The 15,959-nt window shown below is 40.4% G+C and overlaps 1 protein-coding gene and 1 long non-coding RNA gene across 2 annotated transcripts in view; one reads left to right on the plus strand and one right to left on the minus strand.

The window, feature by feature from the left end:
• The window catches only part of LOC131828568 (uncharacterized), a 50,239-nt gene extending 43,137 nt beyond the window's left edge, over window positions 1-7,102 (minus strand). The window contains exon 1 of the long non-coding RNA XR_009352498.1: window positions 6,953-7,102. This is a non-coding gene — a long non-coding RNA (uncharacterized LOC131828568). The remainder of the gene's footprint in view (window positions 1-6,952) is intronic.
• HPSE2 (heparanase 2 (inactive)) overlaps window positions 1-15,959 on the plus strand; it is a 693,243-nt gene that overhangs the window by 532,312 nt on the left and 144,972 nt on the right. Inside the window, exons 8-9 of the mRNA XM_059169238.1 lie at window positions 10,775-10,881; window positions 15,833-15,947. Of these exons, the coding sequence (XP_059025221.1) occupies window positions 10,775-10,881; window positions 15,833-15,947 (222 nt within the window). The remainder of the gene's footprint in view (window positions 1-10,774; window positions 10,882-15,832; window positions 15,948-15,959) is intronic.

Raw genomic sequence — 15,959 nt, forward strand, 5'->3', positions numbered from 1 at the left:
AGTTCTGAGCATGCGAACAGAGGACTAGCAGTGTTAAATATATATGGTAGAGAGAATGATTTGTCTGGTTCATGTTATGACCATGATTGTTCTTTTGTTAATATCATTGCTTATGGTTGACTATAATATTTATTAAGATGAACTCTTTTGAGGCCTATTTTTCCAGAATGTATTAGTTACAGGATCAAGGAAGATATGAGGCAAAAGAATATTTAATCTTTTTGAAGTAATTAGTAGATCAAAAAAGAAGCTTTTCTGGTTTGCCCACTTATTTGAGCTTCTTAGGACATGAAAGGGGAAGGGAATAAAAATAGCAGTGATTCTTGAGGATCACAGAATAACTAAAAGCACAACTAAGGAAAAATGAAGAAAATAATAATGTTAACCTTCTCTTTAAAAAAAAAAAAAAAAGGATTTTATTTATTTATTTGACAGACAGAGATGACAAGTAGGCAGAGAGGCAGGCAGAGAGAGGAGGGAGCAGGCTCCCTGCTAAGCAGAGAACCTGACATGGCGCTCGATCCCAGGACTCTGGGATCATGACCTGAGCCGAAAGCAGAGGCTTTAACCCACTGAGCCACCCAGGTGCCCCTGTTAACCTTCTCTTAATGAAGAAATAAGAAAATGAAAATGGTACTACTAGGCTAGGAACAGCAATACCACCACAAAAATCAGTTTTTGATTCTTCCATTCACTGAGCAATGCTAAAGGCTCATTTCAGTGTGCCAGTGCCTATTTATCATAATGCCTATCATTTGGCAGGTACTTAATGAATGTTAGCTAATGGGAAATAAGCAGGATGGAGAAAGTAAATGAGCAGAGTAAAATGGTAGAAGTATAAGAAAAGTAAAGTAGTGTCTTCCTCTCATTCACATTTGGATCTGCTGTCTCAGCTGTTCTCATGCAGGAGAAACTAATCTACTGCTAACTGTGTAGTGTAGTGTTGAATAGATAGAAGTATATCTGATCACAGGAACCCAGTTCTAGGGCGCTGCCTGGGACACCAGCAGAGGCCTGGGAGAGTAGGAAGCTGGAAGTTTGAGCTTCCCGAGCTTCCCGGTAAATTAGTTTCTTTGACACCACTTGGCTGTGTATCTGCAAATGAGCAGTATGACCCAAGGGATCTTCGACTCTTCTCTTTCATAGAGAAGACACTGATAATAAATACGGGCTTCTAGCTGGAAAGGCATGTTTACCACAAAAGCGCTCTAAAGTTTTAGTTGTTGTCATCTTATGAACTGTATCTCCTTAATTCTTTTTTTAAAAGATGTTATTTATTTATTTGACAGACAGAGATCACAAATAGGCAGAGAGGCAGGCAGATAGAGAGAGGGGGAAGCAGGCTCCCCGCTGAGCAGAGAGCCCTATGCGGGGCTCGATTCCAGGACCATGGGATCATGACCTGAGCCGAAGGCAGAGGCTTTAACCCACTGAGCCACCCAGGCACCCCTGTATCTCCTTAATTCATAAACAGAAATAATTATAAAATGTACCATAAACTTATTAACAGCTTGTAGGGGGAGCAGATAGGAGATAGGGTAAACAGCTGGCAAGTTTCTTTTAATATTATGAAAAACATTCTGATTTCAAAACCATTAAAATGTGGAAAATGCATCATTAATTTGCAGAAATATAGTAATATAGGTTACAGTGCCATTTATTGACTGCATCATGTATTTCTAGCTCATTGAAGAAACCAGTCATTCGTTCAAGGCCACTGGTAGTAAAATCAGAATTCAAGGCCAGGGCCACCTAAGTCCAGAGCTCACACTCTTACCCAATACACTCTTCTGCATCTGCCATACATGTTAGCCATTTATCTTACAGCCCATGTAATACTTATATTCCTAAAGTCCCAGGATGAGGAAGGCTTTTAAAGAATACTGAATGATCTTGGTGAAAGAAGATCAATTTGACCCCATGATCAGTTCATATAATCTGGAGTGGGTGTCCTAGAAGTAAAAATTAAATGAAAGCTATATATTAAGTAATGTCTAATATATTACCCCAATATTAGTGGAAGAGGACAGGGCTTTTCAGGGAGTGATTTGCATTCATTCACTGGACTTCATTCTTATGTCTCATACACACAGGCTTTTGGTCAATGCAGTGAGGTCCCGTTATGTGCAAAGCAGTGACAATGTGGGGGTATGTGCTGCCCATGGACACTCGGAGGAATGGCCCTGGGAACAAATCGTAGTTTAGAGCAAAAAAACCTCTTCAGGTGGAAGAGGCTACTTGTGGTGACCTTCCAATTTTCCACACGGAAGTGGGAGGATTATAGGATTTGTCTATGACTTGTCAGTAAAGAGACTGTCCAGTAAGCCTGGGGGTTGATTCCTCATGGGAAAGAACTGGGAAGAGAAGAAGAGTCATTCTTATGCAAGCAGCTGCTGTCTAGTCTTTCCCTTTGCTAGCACTTATCCTTGAACATAGTCTTTACTTCAGGACTCTGTGAAATCTACCTTATTTTTTGGCGTATGCTAATACTTTCCTTGCCTTCCCTGGAACTTTATCTTTTTTGTGTATGCTCTTATTTTAATTTTACGTTTTGTTGCAATTACATACAGTGGCTTTTCTGTGGTTGGAGATAACAAGAACAGAATGCAATTTTAAATCCTAAAAATGCCATAGAAACAGAAGCCACAAATTAAAAATTGATCTGATACCAAAAGAAAATGGGTAAATGTGGCACTCCGGAAAAGGGAGATGATAAAAATAAGTTATACAGAAAAAAATTAATGAAACTGACAGGAAGTACATCAGACAGAAGAAATAAATCAGGAAGAATGTTATGAGATATTGGAATAGCTGAGCTCAGAATAGCCCAGTGTGTCTAACCTAAGAAGGACATACTAAATATGAGGCAGGTTAGTCATATCTGGGTCTCCTCAAATGAGAAAATTCAAATAGAAAGTAGACAGACCCCTGAACTGTAATTGTGATGGTTTGGTGTTTGCTTTTAAGGTTTTGAGGTTTTTAGTTATCTTCACTGAAACTTGGCCTTTTCATCAGTAAAATATTATATCTCCCACTTATTAACAAATAAATTATTTCATTATCATATTATTTAACAGGTATTTAATAAACAAAGTAACTGTCAAGCAACATGCCAGGTACTTAGCTATTTCTATAAGGTATCTATAAAGGAAAAAAAAAGTGTGACTTTCTCAAGCTGTTTATATTATAGTAGGGAAGACAGATAGACAAAGAGAAAATTACAATTCAGTTTAATAAGGTCAAGGTCAGAGATAGTTTTGAAGAACTTTGGAGTCCAGAGGAGAAATGAGTTAATTTTCTAAAGGTTTGAGGAAAGTTTTACAGAGGAGGTAACATTTGAAATAAGCCAGAAAAAAAAAAAATCAGGTAATATGGATGAATATGGATGAGATGTGGGTAGGGGAGGAGGCAATCAGTAAAAACCTAAAAGAAGGTCATGTAGTTGGAAAATGGTAAGTCCACTCTGTGTGGTGAACCATAGGTCTTGTGGGAAGGGAGGGAAGAAGAGGCAGCTAAGCGGTCATTGTGAAGGGTCTATGATACCAAGTTAAATGAAGCAGCTGGCATGTATCCCGAGGCCTGGTGGTTCTCATCATCATTTTGTGATGTCTAACATACTCCCAGGGACAAATCAGTAAAACAGACTAGGGGTTGTGTGTACTTACTGGCTCCTTAGCTTTTTTTCCCAGTTAGGGAAACATTTCATAATTTCAGTGAATGAAAAGAATGTTATTGTGACATCTTAGAATCTATTCTTTTTATTTTTATTTTATTTTTTTAAATATTTTCTTTATTCATAAGAGACAGAGAGAGAGGGAGGCAGAGGCAGAGGGAGAAGCAGGCTCCCTATGGAGCAGGGAGCCTAATATGGGACTCCATCTCAGGACCCCGGGATCTTGAACTGAGCCAAAGGCAGACACTTAACTGACTGAGCCACCCAGGTGCCCCTATTCTTTTTATTTTTAAGTAAACCATTCCTTAGAAAGCTGTGTTCAGTATTAACATAGCATATATCCCAACTAACAACACAGACTTCTGTGAGCACATGATTGAGTGCTTCTGCCAATAATGGGGAGCCAGTGAAAGTTCTGAAGCTGGGGAGGGACCTTACAAGTTAACAAATGGCAGCATGGGGGATGAACTTGTGGTTGAACAGATTAGAGGTGGCAGACCAAGGGAGAAATGATAAGATCCAGGACTTAGCAAGGGACAGTGAGGAAGGAGGGGTCAAAATGGAATGATCCCTTCCTCTTCTAAGATAGTAGGTATGTTAGAGTAAAAAATATGCAAGAGGAATGGACAGAAAAAACATTACTGAACTCTCACTTGGACCTCTAGTCAATACAATAAGAAACAAAGAGGCAGAGGTACCACCGAGAAGAGGGCTATGGATAAGTGAGGTTTAAGAAGCTTCCTGAGCTATTTGCCTTCTAACCCGTGATTAGGGGACCAGTTCTGGTTACTCAGAGAGCTACTGCTCTTCCCAAGGTCCTGGGGAAGGTTGATTTCCAAGTAGATGAGATGCTGGAATTAATGGGCTCCAGGTTCTTTTGGAGGTTGGGCCTCCTGCCAGGGCTGATTAGCCCAGCTGGCCTGTCCACTATTCCTGTTTTATTGCTTCCTTTCTCATTAAGGAAGGTGTTGGGTTTGGATAACCATAAACAACATGTCTGCTGTTACAGGGCTACCATCTCTTGCACAGCCAATGGCTGAAAACAGGCTCTTGGGTGTCTTTGTTAAAGACTTAGGTCACAATTTTGGAGAAACAGGAAAAGGAAGCCCAGGTTTGAAAATGTGCCACATAAATGGTTATTATCGTATGTTTTCTCTTTTACCTTTCAAAAAAAAAAAAAAAAAAAAAAGTGGCAGGGGAAATATAACTACAAAGAAAATATATACATATATATATATCTCAGTATGGTTTTTCCTCATTCTTCTCTCTCACCCTTGCTTTCTCAACACAGCCACATGGAACAGTTCTGATGTCCTCAACCCCTCAGATGGGAGGGAAGGGAGTTGGAGGCTTCCCTTCACATCAGTCAGCCCCCAGCAGGCCCAAGGAGTTGGAGCAGCCACTGGCCACTTGCTGAGCTGTTCTGTGGGTGCCTCACAGTTCCCTTGTCCACTTGAGCCCAAGGGCAGAAGTCTTATAGGAAAATAGAACTCTTGAAAGGGAGCCCGCCACCCAGTCCTTCTCTACCCTCATTCCAGTAATCGTAACTCTTGTACTTCTTCCCTGTCCCCAGGCAATGTGTTCCTTAAAATGACCTTCTTTAGCACATCATTTCTCACCAGGAACTGTACCCTTGTTCTTTCCAGTCCTCCAATTTTCTCTCTTCCAGCACAGGGAGAATCATATTTACTCAGAAAACCACACTGTTGAACTATAGCCCTCGCTTTCTTAGAGTTTCACTTTCTAAGGGAATTTTGCAGCTGGTTCCAAGTACTTTTCTGGATTTTTTTCCTCTTCTCTTCTGCCCATGTTGATTTCTTCCCCAGTCCTAACCAGCCCCCAGCCTCAGTACCTCCCCTACCTTTCACCATGATGGTCATCTCTGCTCATCGTAGACAATTCATCAAACCTCTCACTATGTCCCCAATAGCAAATGCTCAGAAAATCCTTGTTGATTTTGTACCAACTAGTCCCAGAGCCTTTAGTTTTAAAACTTTCTAGAAATCTCTCCCCCTGCAGAACATCTCATAAAAGCTGGTTTAAGTTGTAAATAAAAATTCTACCTCACTGTGTGTTTTGTTCACATAGCTTCTCTAGCAAAGGATGGGAATTACTCCTGTGCTGAGTGTCAGTAAATGAACTACTCGGTAAATGAACTACTCTGAATGCTAATTATGTTAATGTGAATTATCCATGTGCCTTTTAAATTTTAAGTAGACCTTTCCCTGCTAGTTAGCACATCTGGGTTATTATCTACCTCTACAAACACGTCCAAAAGACAAGCAGCCAACTCTTATGTTAGATTGATCCGAACCCAACTCTTTATTTTTTTTTTAAATTTATTTGACAGAGATCACAAGTAGGCAGAGAGACAGGCAGAGAGAGAGGGGGATGCAGGCTCCCTGCTGAGCAGAGAGTCCCCCAGAATCCTGGGATCATGACCTGAGCTAAAGGCAGAGGCTTTAAACCCACTGAGCCACCCAGGCTCCCTGAACCCAACTCTTGTGCTTTAGACAAGGCGAGTGGTCTAGGTTAACATTTGGTTGACTTTAAGAACTTACCAATAAGCCAGATACCTTTCCAAGTGCTTTATAAATATTCGGTCATTTAAATATCATAACATGCACAGAGATGGATATTATTACTATTCTCACTTTATAACTAAGGAAATTAAAGCTCAGAGAAGTCACACAGTGAGTAAACCATAGAATCAGGATTCAGACACAGGCAATCTGAGTGCAAAGTCCATGCCCCAAACCACTCCTCAGTGCTACCTCACCAATACAGCAGTTTATAATTGTTTACTTATGAAGCCCCCTGCAAATCAGAAGAGCATTCAGATGAACTTCTCTTTATACAGTGTCTCTGACCCTGCAGAATCTTATGTACATGGTATTTTATAAATCCAACCATTTCCCAGAACCAATTCCTCATTTAAAAGAGCTAGACTGGGCCCCTAGGTGGCTCAGTTGTTAAGTGTCTGCCTTTGGCCCACATCATAATCCCAGGGTGCTGGAATCAAGCCCTGGGTTGGGCTCCCTGCTCAGCAGGAAGACTGCTTTAATTTTATTTTATTTTATTTTCTGTTTTCATCATGATAAGTGTAGTCTTTAATCCCATCCCCTATTTCCCCCATCCCCCTCACCTCCTCTCTGGTAACCATTGGTTTGTTCTCTATAGTTAAGAGTCTGTTTCTTAGTTTGTCTCTCTCTCTTTTGCTCCCCTTTCCTCATTCGTTTTGTTTCTTAAATGCCACATATTCCACATTCCCTTACTCACTGTACTCCAGACGGTCTTCTCTTGGTTCTACAAACAACAGTCCTGCTTCCATATCTTGTCCTTTTCCTGAGCTCCTCCTACAGATCCATCAGGGGCGGGTTCCACCTTCAGTCAGGTCTAGGCTTCAGGGGAGTGACCTGAGCACTATCTGAAGTATCCAGTCCTGCCCCTCCTGCCGAGTCACTTTCTCTCAGATTATTCTGTTCCATTTTCTTCCTAGCTTTTTTTATTTCTAAATTTCTTTGTTTACTATTTATTGTTAGTCTTTTCCAGTGAACTAATAGTAAGCCAAAGAGAGCAGAGCTTTGTTCTGTTTCACTCATTGCTGTATTTCTGCCCCTAGAGTCTGTTTGGCATACAGCAGGCACCCAATAAGTATTGGTTGAGTGAATGAATAAATGCATTTGATAATGCCTTAATGTGTGGGGATGGAATCCCTTAGCCATCTAGTCTCATTTTTAGGTATTCTCCTTAAGTAATTTCATCTAATTCAGTGGCTTTTTCTACCACTCTCACTATTTACCTTCATCTGGACTCTTTTTTTTTTTTTTTCTGTTTCTTGTTTTTTTATGAAATTTTAACTTACATAGTCAAAGAAACTCTTGACTGTTGAGGAATAGGAGGTAAGGGGATCAGCTTAACATTTTATATTTAGAAGGAACTTAAGTTTCCTCTACTCCCAGTGCATGGCTTCACATGTTGATAAAGTTCAGAAAATAACAAGCCCCAAATCTCACAACTACTGTGTGGCAAAACCTAGAACTTCAGGGTACATTACTGATTCTACAGTAGTATCTGCTTATTAGACTCTACCTCTCCTTTTGCTGATGACACCACAGACACACACAGACACACACACAGACACACACCCACACACACACACACAGTCAAATTTTATTAAGATAAAATTCACATACCATGAAATTGTGCATGTCCTTTAATAGTGTGCAGCCTTGTAGTTTTTAAGGTATGAACAGAATTATGAAACCCTCTATTTAATTTTAGAACATGTTCATTACCCTCCAAAGAAACCCCATATCTATTTGTAGTCATTCCCCACTGCTTTCATTTCCCCTCCCCTTCTCTGGCCCTAGGAAACTACTAATCTAGTTTCTGTTTTTACAGACTTGCCTATTCTGGACATTTCATGTAACAGAACAGAATCATACAACATGGGGCCTTTTGTGTCTGGCTTCTTTCACTTGGCTTAATGACTTCAAGTTTCATCATGCTATAATTTTACCTTTTGGTTTTGCTTAACCCCTTTACTCTAACTGCCTTATTTTAATATCTATCTTTGAGCAAAAATTAAACTCTGGATATCCTGGAAGCCAAAGGCAAAAAAGAAAAACACAAATGTGTCACTCCACGCAAGTTACCTATAAAGGAATCACACAGTTTCTCACAAGCAGAGAGTTTTGGTAAGCCTACATTTTGAGGGAAACCCTCAGTGCAATTCAGTTTCAGCATATGGCTTTGTCTCTTGATCATTTAAGGTGTTTTCCTTATTTTCTTATTAATACCATCTCCAGTTCCTGTTGGGTTGGGCACTATGAGCAGTGAGAAGGGAGAGAGAACAACCTTGTGGTATCCTCAATGACTCTTCTCTTTCTGGGGCCAGGGGGAATTTGTAGTTAATTTTTAATAACATTCTAATTTGACCTCCACTTTCAGTTTTCAGGCTCTTTCTTCCATTCTTGATCACAATCCTTACTTCCATCTCAAATTTGTGAAATATTTTCACCGCTTTCTCCTGAAAGGGTTGAGCACTTTGCCAACCCTGATTCTAAAATAGGTCTCAGATAATGCAAATATTCAAGTAGATTCAGGGATATCTAGTGAGAGATGAAAAGAGGAGCATGATTGTTTGCTGATATCTGCCTCCATGTTTGGGAAAAGGAAAGTTCTGGCATTTATGCTACATCTCACATTATTTTTTTTTTTCTTTTTGGGGTTCTGAAGTGCAGAGAATTAAATTAAAATCACACTTCTCAACTACAGCAGACTCTCAGCAGTTCATGAAAAGCCTTTTGTTTTAATTTTTGTTTTTGTTTTAATTTTCACCTGGATCTCTAATCTCTGCTCACATTCGCCTTCCTCTTAAGCTTGCTTTCCTTCGGTGTTTGGTACATGTCCTTTAGAGACATGTATCTTACATGTATCTTTAGAAACTATTTAGTGTTAGTGGAGGTGAATGAGTAATTACCTAAGTAATATTGTGACATAAATCTCATTCTGTTGCTATTTTTTTTAACTCACCACTAAATCTTTAAAGCTAATTCATGTTGCTGCATTTACATTGATTCTATTGCTCCCAGCTGCTGCATAATGTTTTATGGTATGCATCCACCACCTTTTCCTTTTCCATTCCTCTAGCAACGCAAACTTGTATGGAACAATGACATGGTGAACATCCTCATGCTTGTCTCCTTAGAAACCTGAGGAAGAATTCTTTTGGTTTATATGCCTAAGAGAAAAATTGTTGGGCCATAGGATCTAAATACGCTGTTGTCTTTATCCAGCTCCCCTTGTGCATAACTAACATCCTCTCAGTTTTCTACGTCCTGTACTAACTATTGCTGCAGGGACCAGAGCTTGGCAGGTGCACAGGCTGTGACTAGCTTGGCACCCATGGGATGCGGTACAACCTTACTTCTTATTTCCTGCTCTGGGACTTCACGAAGGCAGAGATGCAGAACTCAGGGAACCTACTCAATGCCTACATAGTTTAGTGGGGTAATGGAAAGGAGCCGAGGCTAACAGTCCCAAGACTACTCTTGACCCTTTGGATTTTAAGAGCCAAGGGATAAGTATGCTTCTCTTTGAATTCCCCTGGAAGAAAGTTCCAAGACATAGTTCATAAGACTCTTACCAAGTTCATTATGGGGTTGAGTTTAAGTTGCCAACAGTGGTTGCCAAATTGAAAACACATCCTGGTACTGGTTTTACCTTTTCTCTTATTTAGTCCTCCAGTTCCTCATTCCTGCTCCCTGTTATTATTTCCCAAATTGACTATCTATAGATAAGTTTTTGTCTGAGGCCCTGCTTCCAGGGGCTTCCCAGAGTACAACATTACCCCTAAGTACTGCCAGACTGCTGTCTGAGGCATCTGGTTCTTAATCTGGATAGTCTGGCCAGCCTCCAACTTGGGGACCAGAGACTGGGCCATTTCAAAACTTCGGAGGCTCACCTCTTAACGAGAGGCTTTGCCTCTGCTTGGAAAGTTGCTGAGGTGGAATCTCTCACCTGTGGATCAGTGATCTTTTTAAATACTTAGTGCAGTTACTTTCAAAATGTGGTTGTAATATATATACATGCCCTGGTGATTATAAAATATTTCTCCCAAACACTAACCTCTGCCCTCATGATTTATGATATCTGAGGTATGGACAGGAGACTCATCCTGGGATCTGCCATAACAGTATTAAGAAAATTTTCTTCTCGATACTTGTCAATATGGAAACATCACATGATTTATACTCTCCAGTGAAGGGTGTCAGGTTACGTCCTGGAAAATGCAGTTGTTTTAACAGTCATATTTTCACTTGGGTTTACTTAGGGAAAAATAATCATTTCTGAGTGGACATATGTCAGTGTTAATGCTTGCGTGTGTGTTGGGTGTGTGCGTTGGGTGTGCGCGCGCACATGCTCATACGCATACCAGCTCACCGTATGGGGTGAATCATCATGGAAAAAACACAGATCATGACCACCTGGGAGCGGGCTATTGGCAGAACTCCCTCAAGGGAATGTGTCTTCCTTCTCACTTGCAAACAACTTTTAAAAATCTCCTCTCCCCTTCTGCTTTTGTTGTGTGAACAGGTGGTTAACACATACACCCCAGGAAAGAAGATTTGGCTTGAAGGTGTGGTGACCACCTCGGCTGGAGGCGCAAACAACCTATCAGATTCCTATGCTGCGGGATTCTTGTGAGTAACATGTGCAGTTTCACTCCCAGGGCCTTTGAGGAGAGAAGGGCAGTGAAGTGGTACCGCTCACTGTTCTGTCCACTGGAGGGGGGAGGTTCTTTTCCCACTGAAAGTTCTTTATCTGCTCCTTTTTGAATTGGTGTAACCCATTCCACAAACACTGATGAGTCACTTCTCTAGACACCAAGATGTCAGGTACAGGCATCAGAGCAAAGATAGTAGTAGTAATAGTAGTAGGAGTGACCATATAGGCATAAGACATTTATTTAATGTCTATAGTTCAAAGACAATGTAGACAACATACAATTTCTCCTCTAATTTTCACCATATTCTTAGGAGATAGGTAAGAGTAAGATTGGAGGAACAGAGACAGGAGATAAGAAAAGATGTAGGAGATCAGTGCTGTATTAATAATAATTTTAACTCTATGTGTCACATGCTTTCTGAAGTGCTCTCTCTAATAACTGACAACCAGTGTAGTACTATTTTACAGATAGTACTATTTTACAACTACCCAATAGATAGAGATGAGAGCTTGGGCTTAAGCCCAGAGAGTCTGCTTCAGAGTCTAGCCTCTTTGCCACTACCTTAGACCATCTTTCTTTCTGCCTCGCATGGTCTGTCCACAAAAGGAAGTGGTAGACAGGCAAAGGAATCAGGAATTTCTCTTGACGGGGAAGATCAGGAAGGATTTCATGGAGGAAGTAGCATTTGAGGGGGACATAGAAAGATTATTCTAATTTCTATGTGTGGAGAATGGTGATGATGATGGAGGGGAGAATTCGAGGCAGAAGGAACATTATGGGCAATGGCACAGGGGGTGGAAAACGAGTCATGTGATGAAAGCCTCAGGAGCTACAGGAATGTAGCGAGGACTGCAATGAGGGGCAGCAGGGTGGTTCTCCACCAATTGTGGAAGGCTGTTGAATGCCAGGCAGAGGAAGTAAGGCCTTATTCTACACTCAGTGGCAAGCCACTGAAGACTTTGGAGGAAGAGAGAGACAGCATCTGACCTGTGTTCCTCTAGTCCCATGGCTCTGGTTTTTTGTCTGCGGCAAGGTCCGCCTAAGAGCTGAGCTCTGTCCTCAGCTTTGTGTTTCTTTTCTAACAGCTGTTCCTAATTAAACACATGTAGTTTCCCTCCATTAAGGCAGTTTCTTAAATACATTTGTAAGGAACAAATCAGGGCAGTCAGGCAGATTGTCTTTGCAGATGGAATCCTGATACATGCAGATGAAGATAATGGGTTAAAAGAATATATGATGATACTCTGGGTCTTCCGTGCCTGTGTTCTCGGTACCTAGCACTGAGGGGCACCGAGCAGTTGTGTGGTAAGCATGGTTCCAGTGAATGAAATGGATGAATCAGCATTTGATACACTGTTTCTGAGAGTCTTCTTTCAAAAATACACTCCCTGCTAGGTTTCACTGTGAGCCATGGAGTTTGGCAAGAAGCCAGTGGCAGTTAGGACCATAGGGACCTCTTAGAACCAGCAGAGGAATGGCTTTTGCTCAGCCGTCATAGACAGAACCTGCTGCTGGGCCAGCAAGCAGCCCAGCTGGCCTCAGTGTTTTCATGAACATTCTTCCCTTCAGGGAATGAAGTGAAATGGGAAATAATATAGCCCTTCATGGAGGGAGCTGGAGAGAGACCTGCCTTTTCATGAGCACCAGCCAGATCTCCATAGTTCTCTGAGGTCACTTTGCAAACCCAGATTAACACAGTTGTTCAGGATTAGGTTGTAGTTCAAGTAACCAATGTGTGGTGGACACAGATCAGCTAAAAACTAGCTTACTTGGCTCCTGGTCTTCTGTCTTATCTCTTTATCACCCATTTGCTCTCCCCTCTGCTGGCAGCACCCAGCAAAGTGTCCTTTGAGTCTAGTTCTCCCAGGAGCATAAATAGCTTCCTGGGTGGTGGGGGTGGGGGGAATAAAGCATTCTAAGAAGCTCCCAAAAGCCTAATAATATTCCTTGGGAAGAAGGCATCTTTCAGGTGTTTTTCAATTTATGGCATAATGATGAGCTTACAAGGACATTGCACATTTATGCAAAGATCAGAACTATTTGATTCTAGCCAGGGCTTTGAGACCGTGTGATGTACTACAGACATAACCTCGGCATACTGCTGTGTCTCCAGCACCTGGTAGTATCTGCCACCCAGTCAATAGTCAATCTGTTTTTGTGGAATGGAAACTGCTGGCTACAGTAGCATCCTTGGTGGGATGTACCAGGCATCTTGCCACTTTTCACTACTTTTCACTGAAAGAGAGACTTGGAACACCATTTATCTTCCCTCTCCGAGGGCTTATTATTCACAAGAGGAAGAGGATGATAATTTCCTCTAACCATTCCATTCTGAAAAGCACAGGGAAACAGGGGGTCTGGTCATAGTCATTTTGAATGCTTCAGACCCTGGATATGTATATAGGATGTGAGTTTGGAAGGGAGGTTGCATAGTCTTCCCTCTCACACTAGAATTCCTTCAAAACCTCACTGTACTAGCAAAAACACCACCCCCCAGATTTACCAGTTAGCATTTGTTTGTTGAATATATTCTTTGCAGATCACTGTTACAAGGTCTATCAAGGTCACAAGTAGGAATTTGGTACCATTCCTATAAATGAGTGCAAGTATTTACATACCCAGTGCTTTATAAATGACTCACATAGTCACACAAACATTTTTGTGTCTATCCTCAATGCTGAGAACAAGGCCTGGCATTTACAGCTGATTAATTCATGTTGAATGAGTAATGAATGACTGAGCAAATGGGATATTTTAAATACCAAAATACAGTCCTGTATGGATATCCAGCTGCTGCTCGATGTGATTATATATTTACTCATCATTTTGTTTCTTCGTTCAGCAAGCATAGGGATAGAAGGGTGAATGAGACATACTCGTTTTTATGAGTTAGTACTTGTTAGATATAGACCCTGTCGTATCTGTGCTGCATTGCTGGAGAGAGCACTGATTTAGTGCATTAGCCCAGAATTTACTTTGTAATTCTACCCCAGGATGTTTAATACTGTGTCTCAGTATTAGTATATATTAATTAGTTAGTTATATAATTAATTAGTTATAGATTTAGTATAACTAAATCTGTTATCCTGATATCACAGGGTTAGTAAATTAATAAAAATAATAAAGACAAGTAGCTTAGGTATGTGATATTCTAAAAGTAATTTTATATCCTAGTCTGAACAACAACAACAACAAAAGTTCTGTTGTATTATTGTCAGATTTTCTTTTTGACTTAAAACTTCTGTTTTTGCATTTTGCTTTATTTTATTTTGTTTTTATAATTCTAATTATCAGTAGATGTTAGTTTTTATGAGAAAAAAATAAAATTGTCAATGGGAAAAGGATTTTAAAATGTTAATGTCCATTCACAGTATAAAAATTAGCAATGTTCTTTATTCAAATAAAGAAAAAGTTTAACTCTACAAGTCACTGATTTGGAGTTCCATATGGTTTCAAATTTGAGATACCATAGTTATGCAAATTTGCCCCTAGTGTGCTAAATGGTGATTCTCAGTGTTCCTTGAATCTAATTTTATCCACATCAATTTCAACTTAACAAAGAGTATGAAGCACCTACAGTGTGCTAGGAACTGAGATAGATATTTTGGGTACAAAGCTAAAACATGTCTGTTCTCAGTGAGCTCCTAAGCAACTGGGGGACAACAGAGATGTAAGGAAGTAATTATCATGGGCTGACAGAAGGTATAAACAAGAGTTCTGTCAGGTACAGAGGAGGAAAGTACTACTGGTTGCCGGGACAGCAGAGTTTGGAAGGAAATGACACTTCACTTGGAGATGAACAGATAGGAAGAAATTTGCCAGATGAGGTGAACCGGTTAGAGGAGGAGAGAAAGAGAATTCTAAGCAGAAGTTAAGATACGTGAGAAGACTCAGGTCAGTATGTGAAAGCATGGTGAGTTTGGGCAGCCTTAGAGTAGTTATATGCGGCTAAGAACCAGGGAATGGAGTTGAGGGTGAGAGAAGAGGGAGAAAGAGATACAAATGAAAGCTCACATGTGTGCTCAGGAAAGATGGTGAAACACCTTATCTTTTATACCATAAGACTGAAGCTCTCAGTCACATTTATTATATGTATATTATTACAATTAGAAATTTCCCCAAGTTTCAGAAGTAGGAATACAAAGAGAAAATTAAAGGGATGAGTAAATGAGTGAACGAATTGAATGCATAAATAATAAAGGCAGAGTTAGTGTTGGGTGTTAGAAGAACCAAGAGGGCAATATTTTTGAAGGATAGCACACTCCAGACAGTGGTTTTTGGCATAGTGGAATGTGTGATAACATGTGAGCAATGCACGTCCTCCATTATGTGTGTGATGGTAGCATAGTTGAAGCTCTGCATGATTAATTACTGTAGAAAGGAACATTATTATTGCATTGACTGCTGACAGAGATATATGAAGATGGTAATGGCTGGGCCCTGCTTGCCTGGGTTACAGGAGTATGTGAGATAGAGTCACATGAAAGGTACTTGTACAGTGTAAGGTGCAGGCAGGGGAGTTTGGGGACTGGAGAGAAGAGAGTGTATGTCCTGTGATTGTGTGTCCTATGGCCAGCAGGTGAGGGATGATAATTAGGCTTACAAGTGGCTACAAGGGTATTCATTTTCTTTGTTAGTATTACAGGAGTAAAATAAGTCATTAGCCACAAGGTATTTTATGACCAAGGGCAATTCATTTTATTCCCCTGAACCTCTGTTTCTTTTCCTATAAAATGAAGAGGTTAGATTTGATAATCCCTAAAATGTCATTCAGTGCTTACAATAATCTTCTCCTGTAAAGTACTAGGTAAATTTCATAGTGGGGGTTGGTGTATGTGTGTATGTGTGTTAGCCAATCCCTACAGAGCTTGTTAATGCAACTTTTAAGATGTATTGATGCAGCATTTTTTTTCATGCTTTTTTAGATGGTTGAACACTTTAGGAATGCTGGCCAATCAAGGCATTGATGTTGTGATACGACACTCATTTTTTGACCATGGATATAATCACCTGGTGGACCAGAATTTCAACCCACTACCAGTAAGTGTGAGA

This window comes from Mustela lutreola, chromosome 4 (genome assembly GCF_030435805.1).
Source record: "Mustela lutreola isolate mMusLut2 chromosome 4, mMusLut2.pri, whole genome shotgun sequence".
Classification (NCBI taxonomy): domain Eukaryota; kingdom Metazoa; phylum Chordata; class Mammalia; order Carnivora; family Mustelidae; genus Mustela; species Mustela lutreola.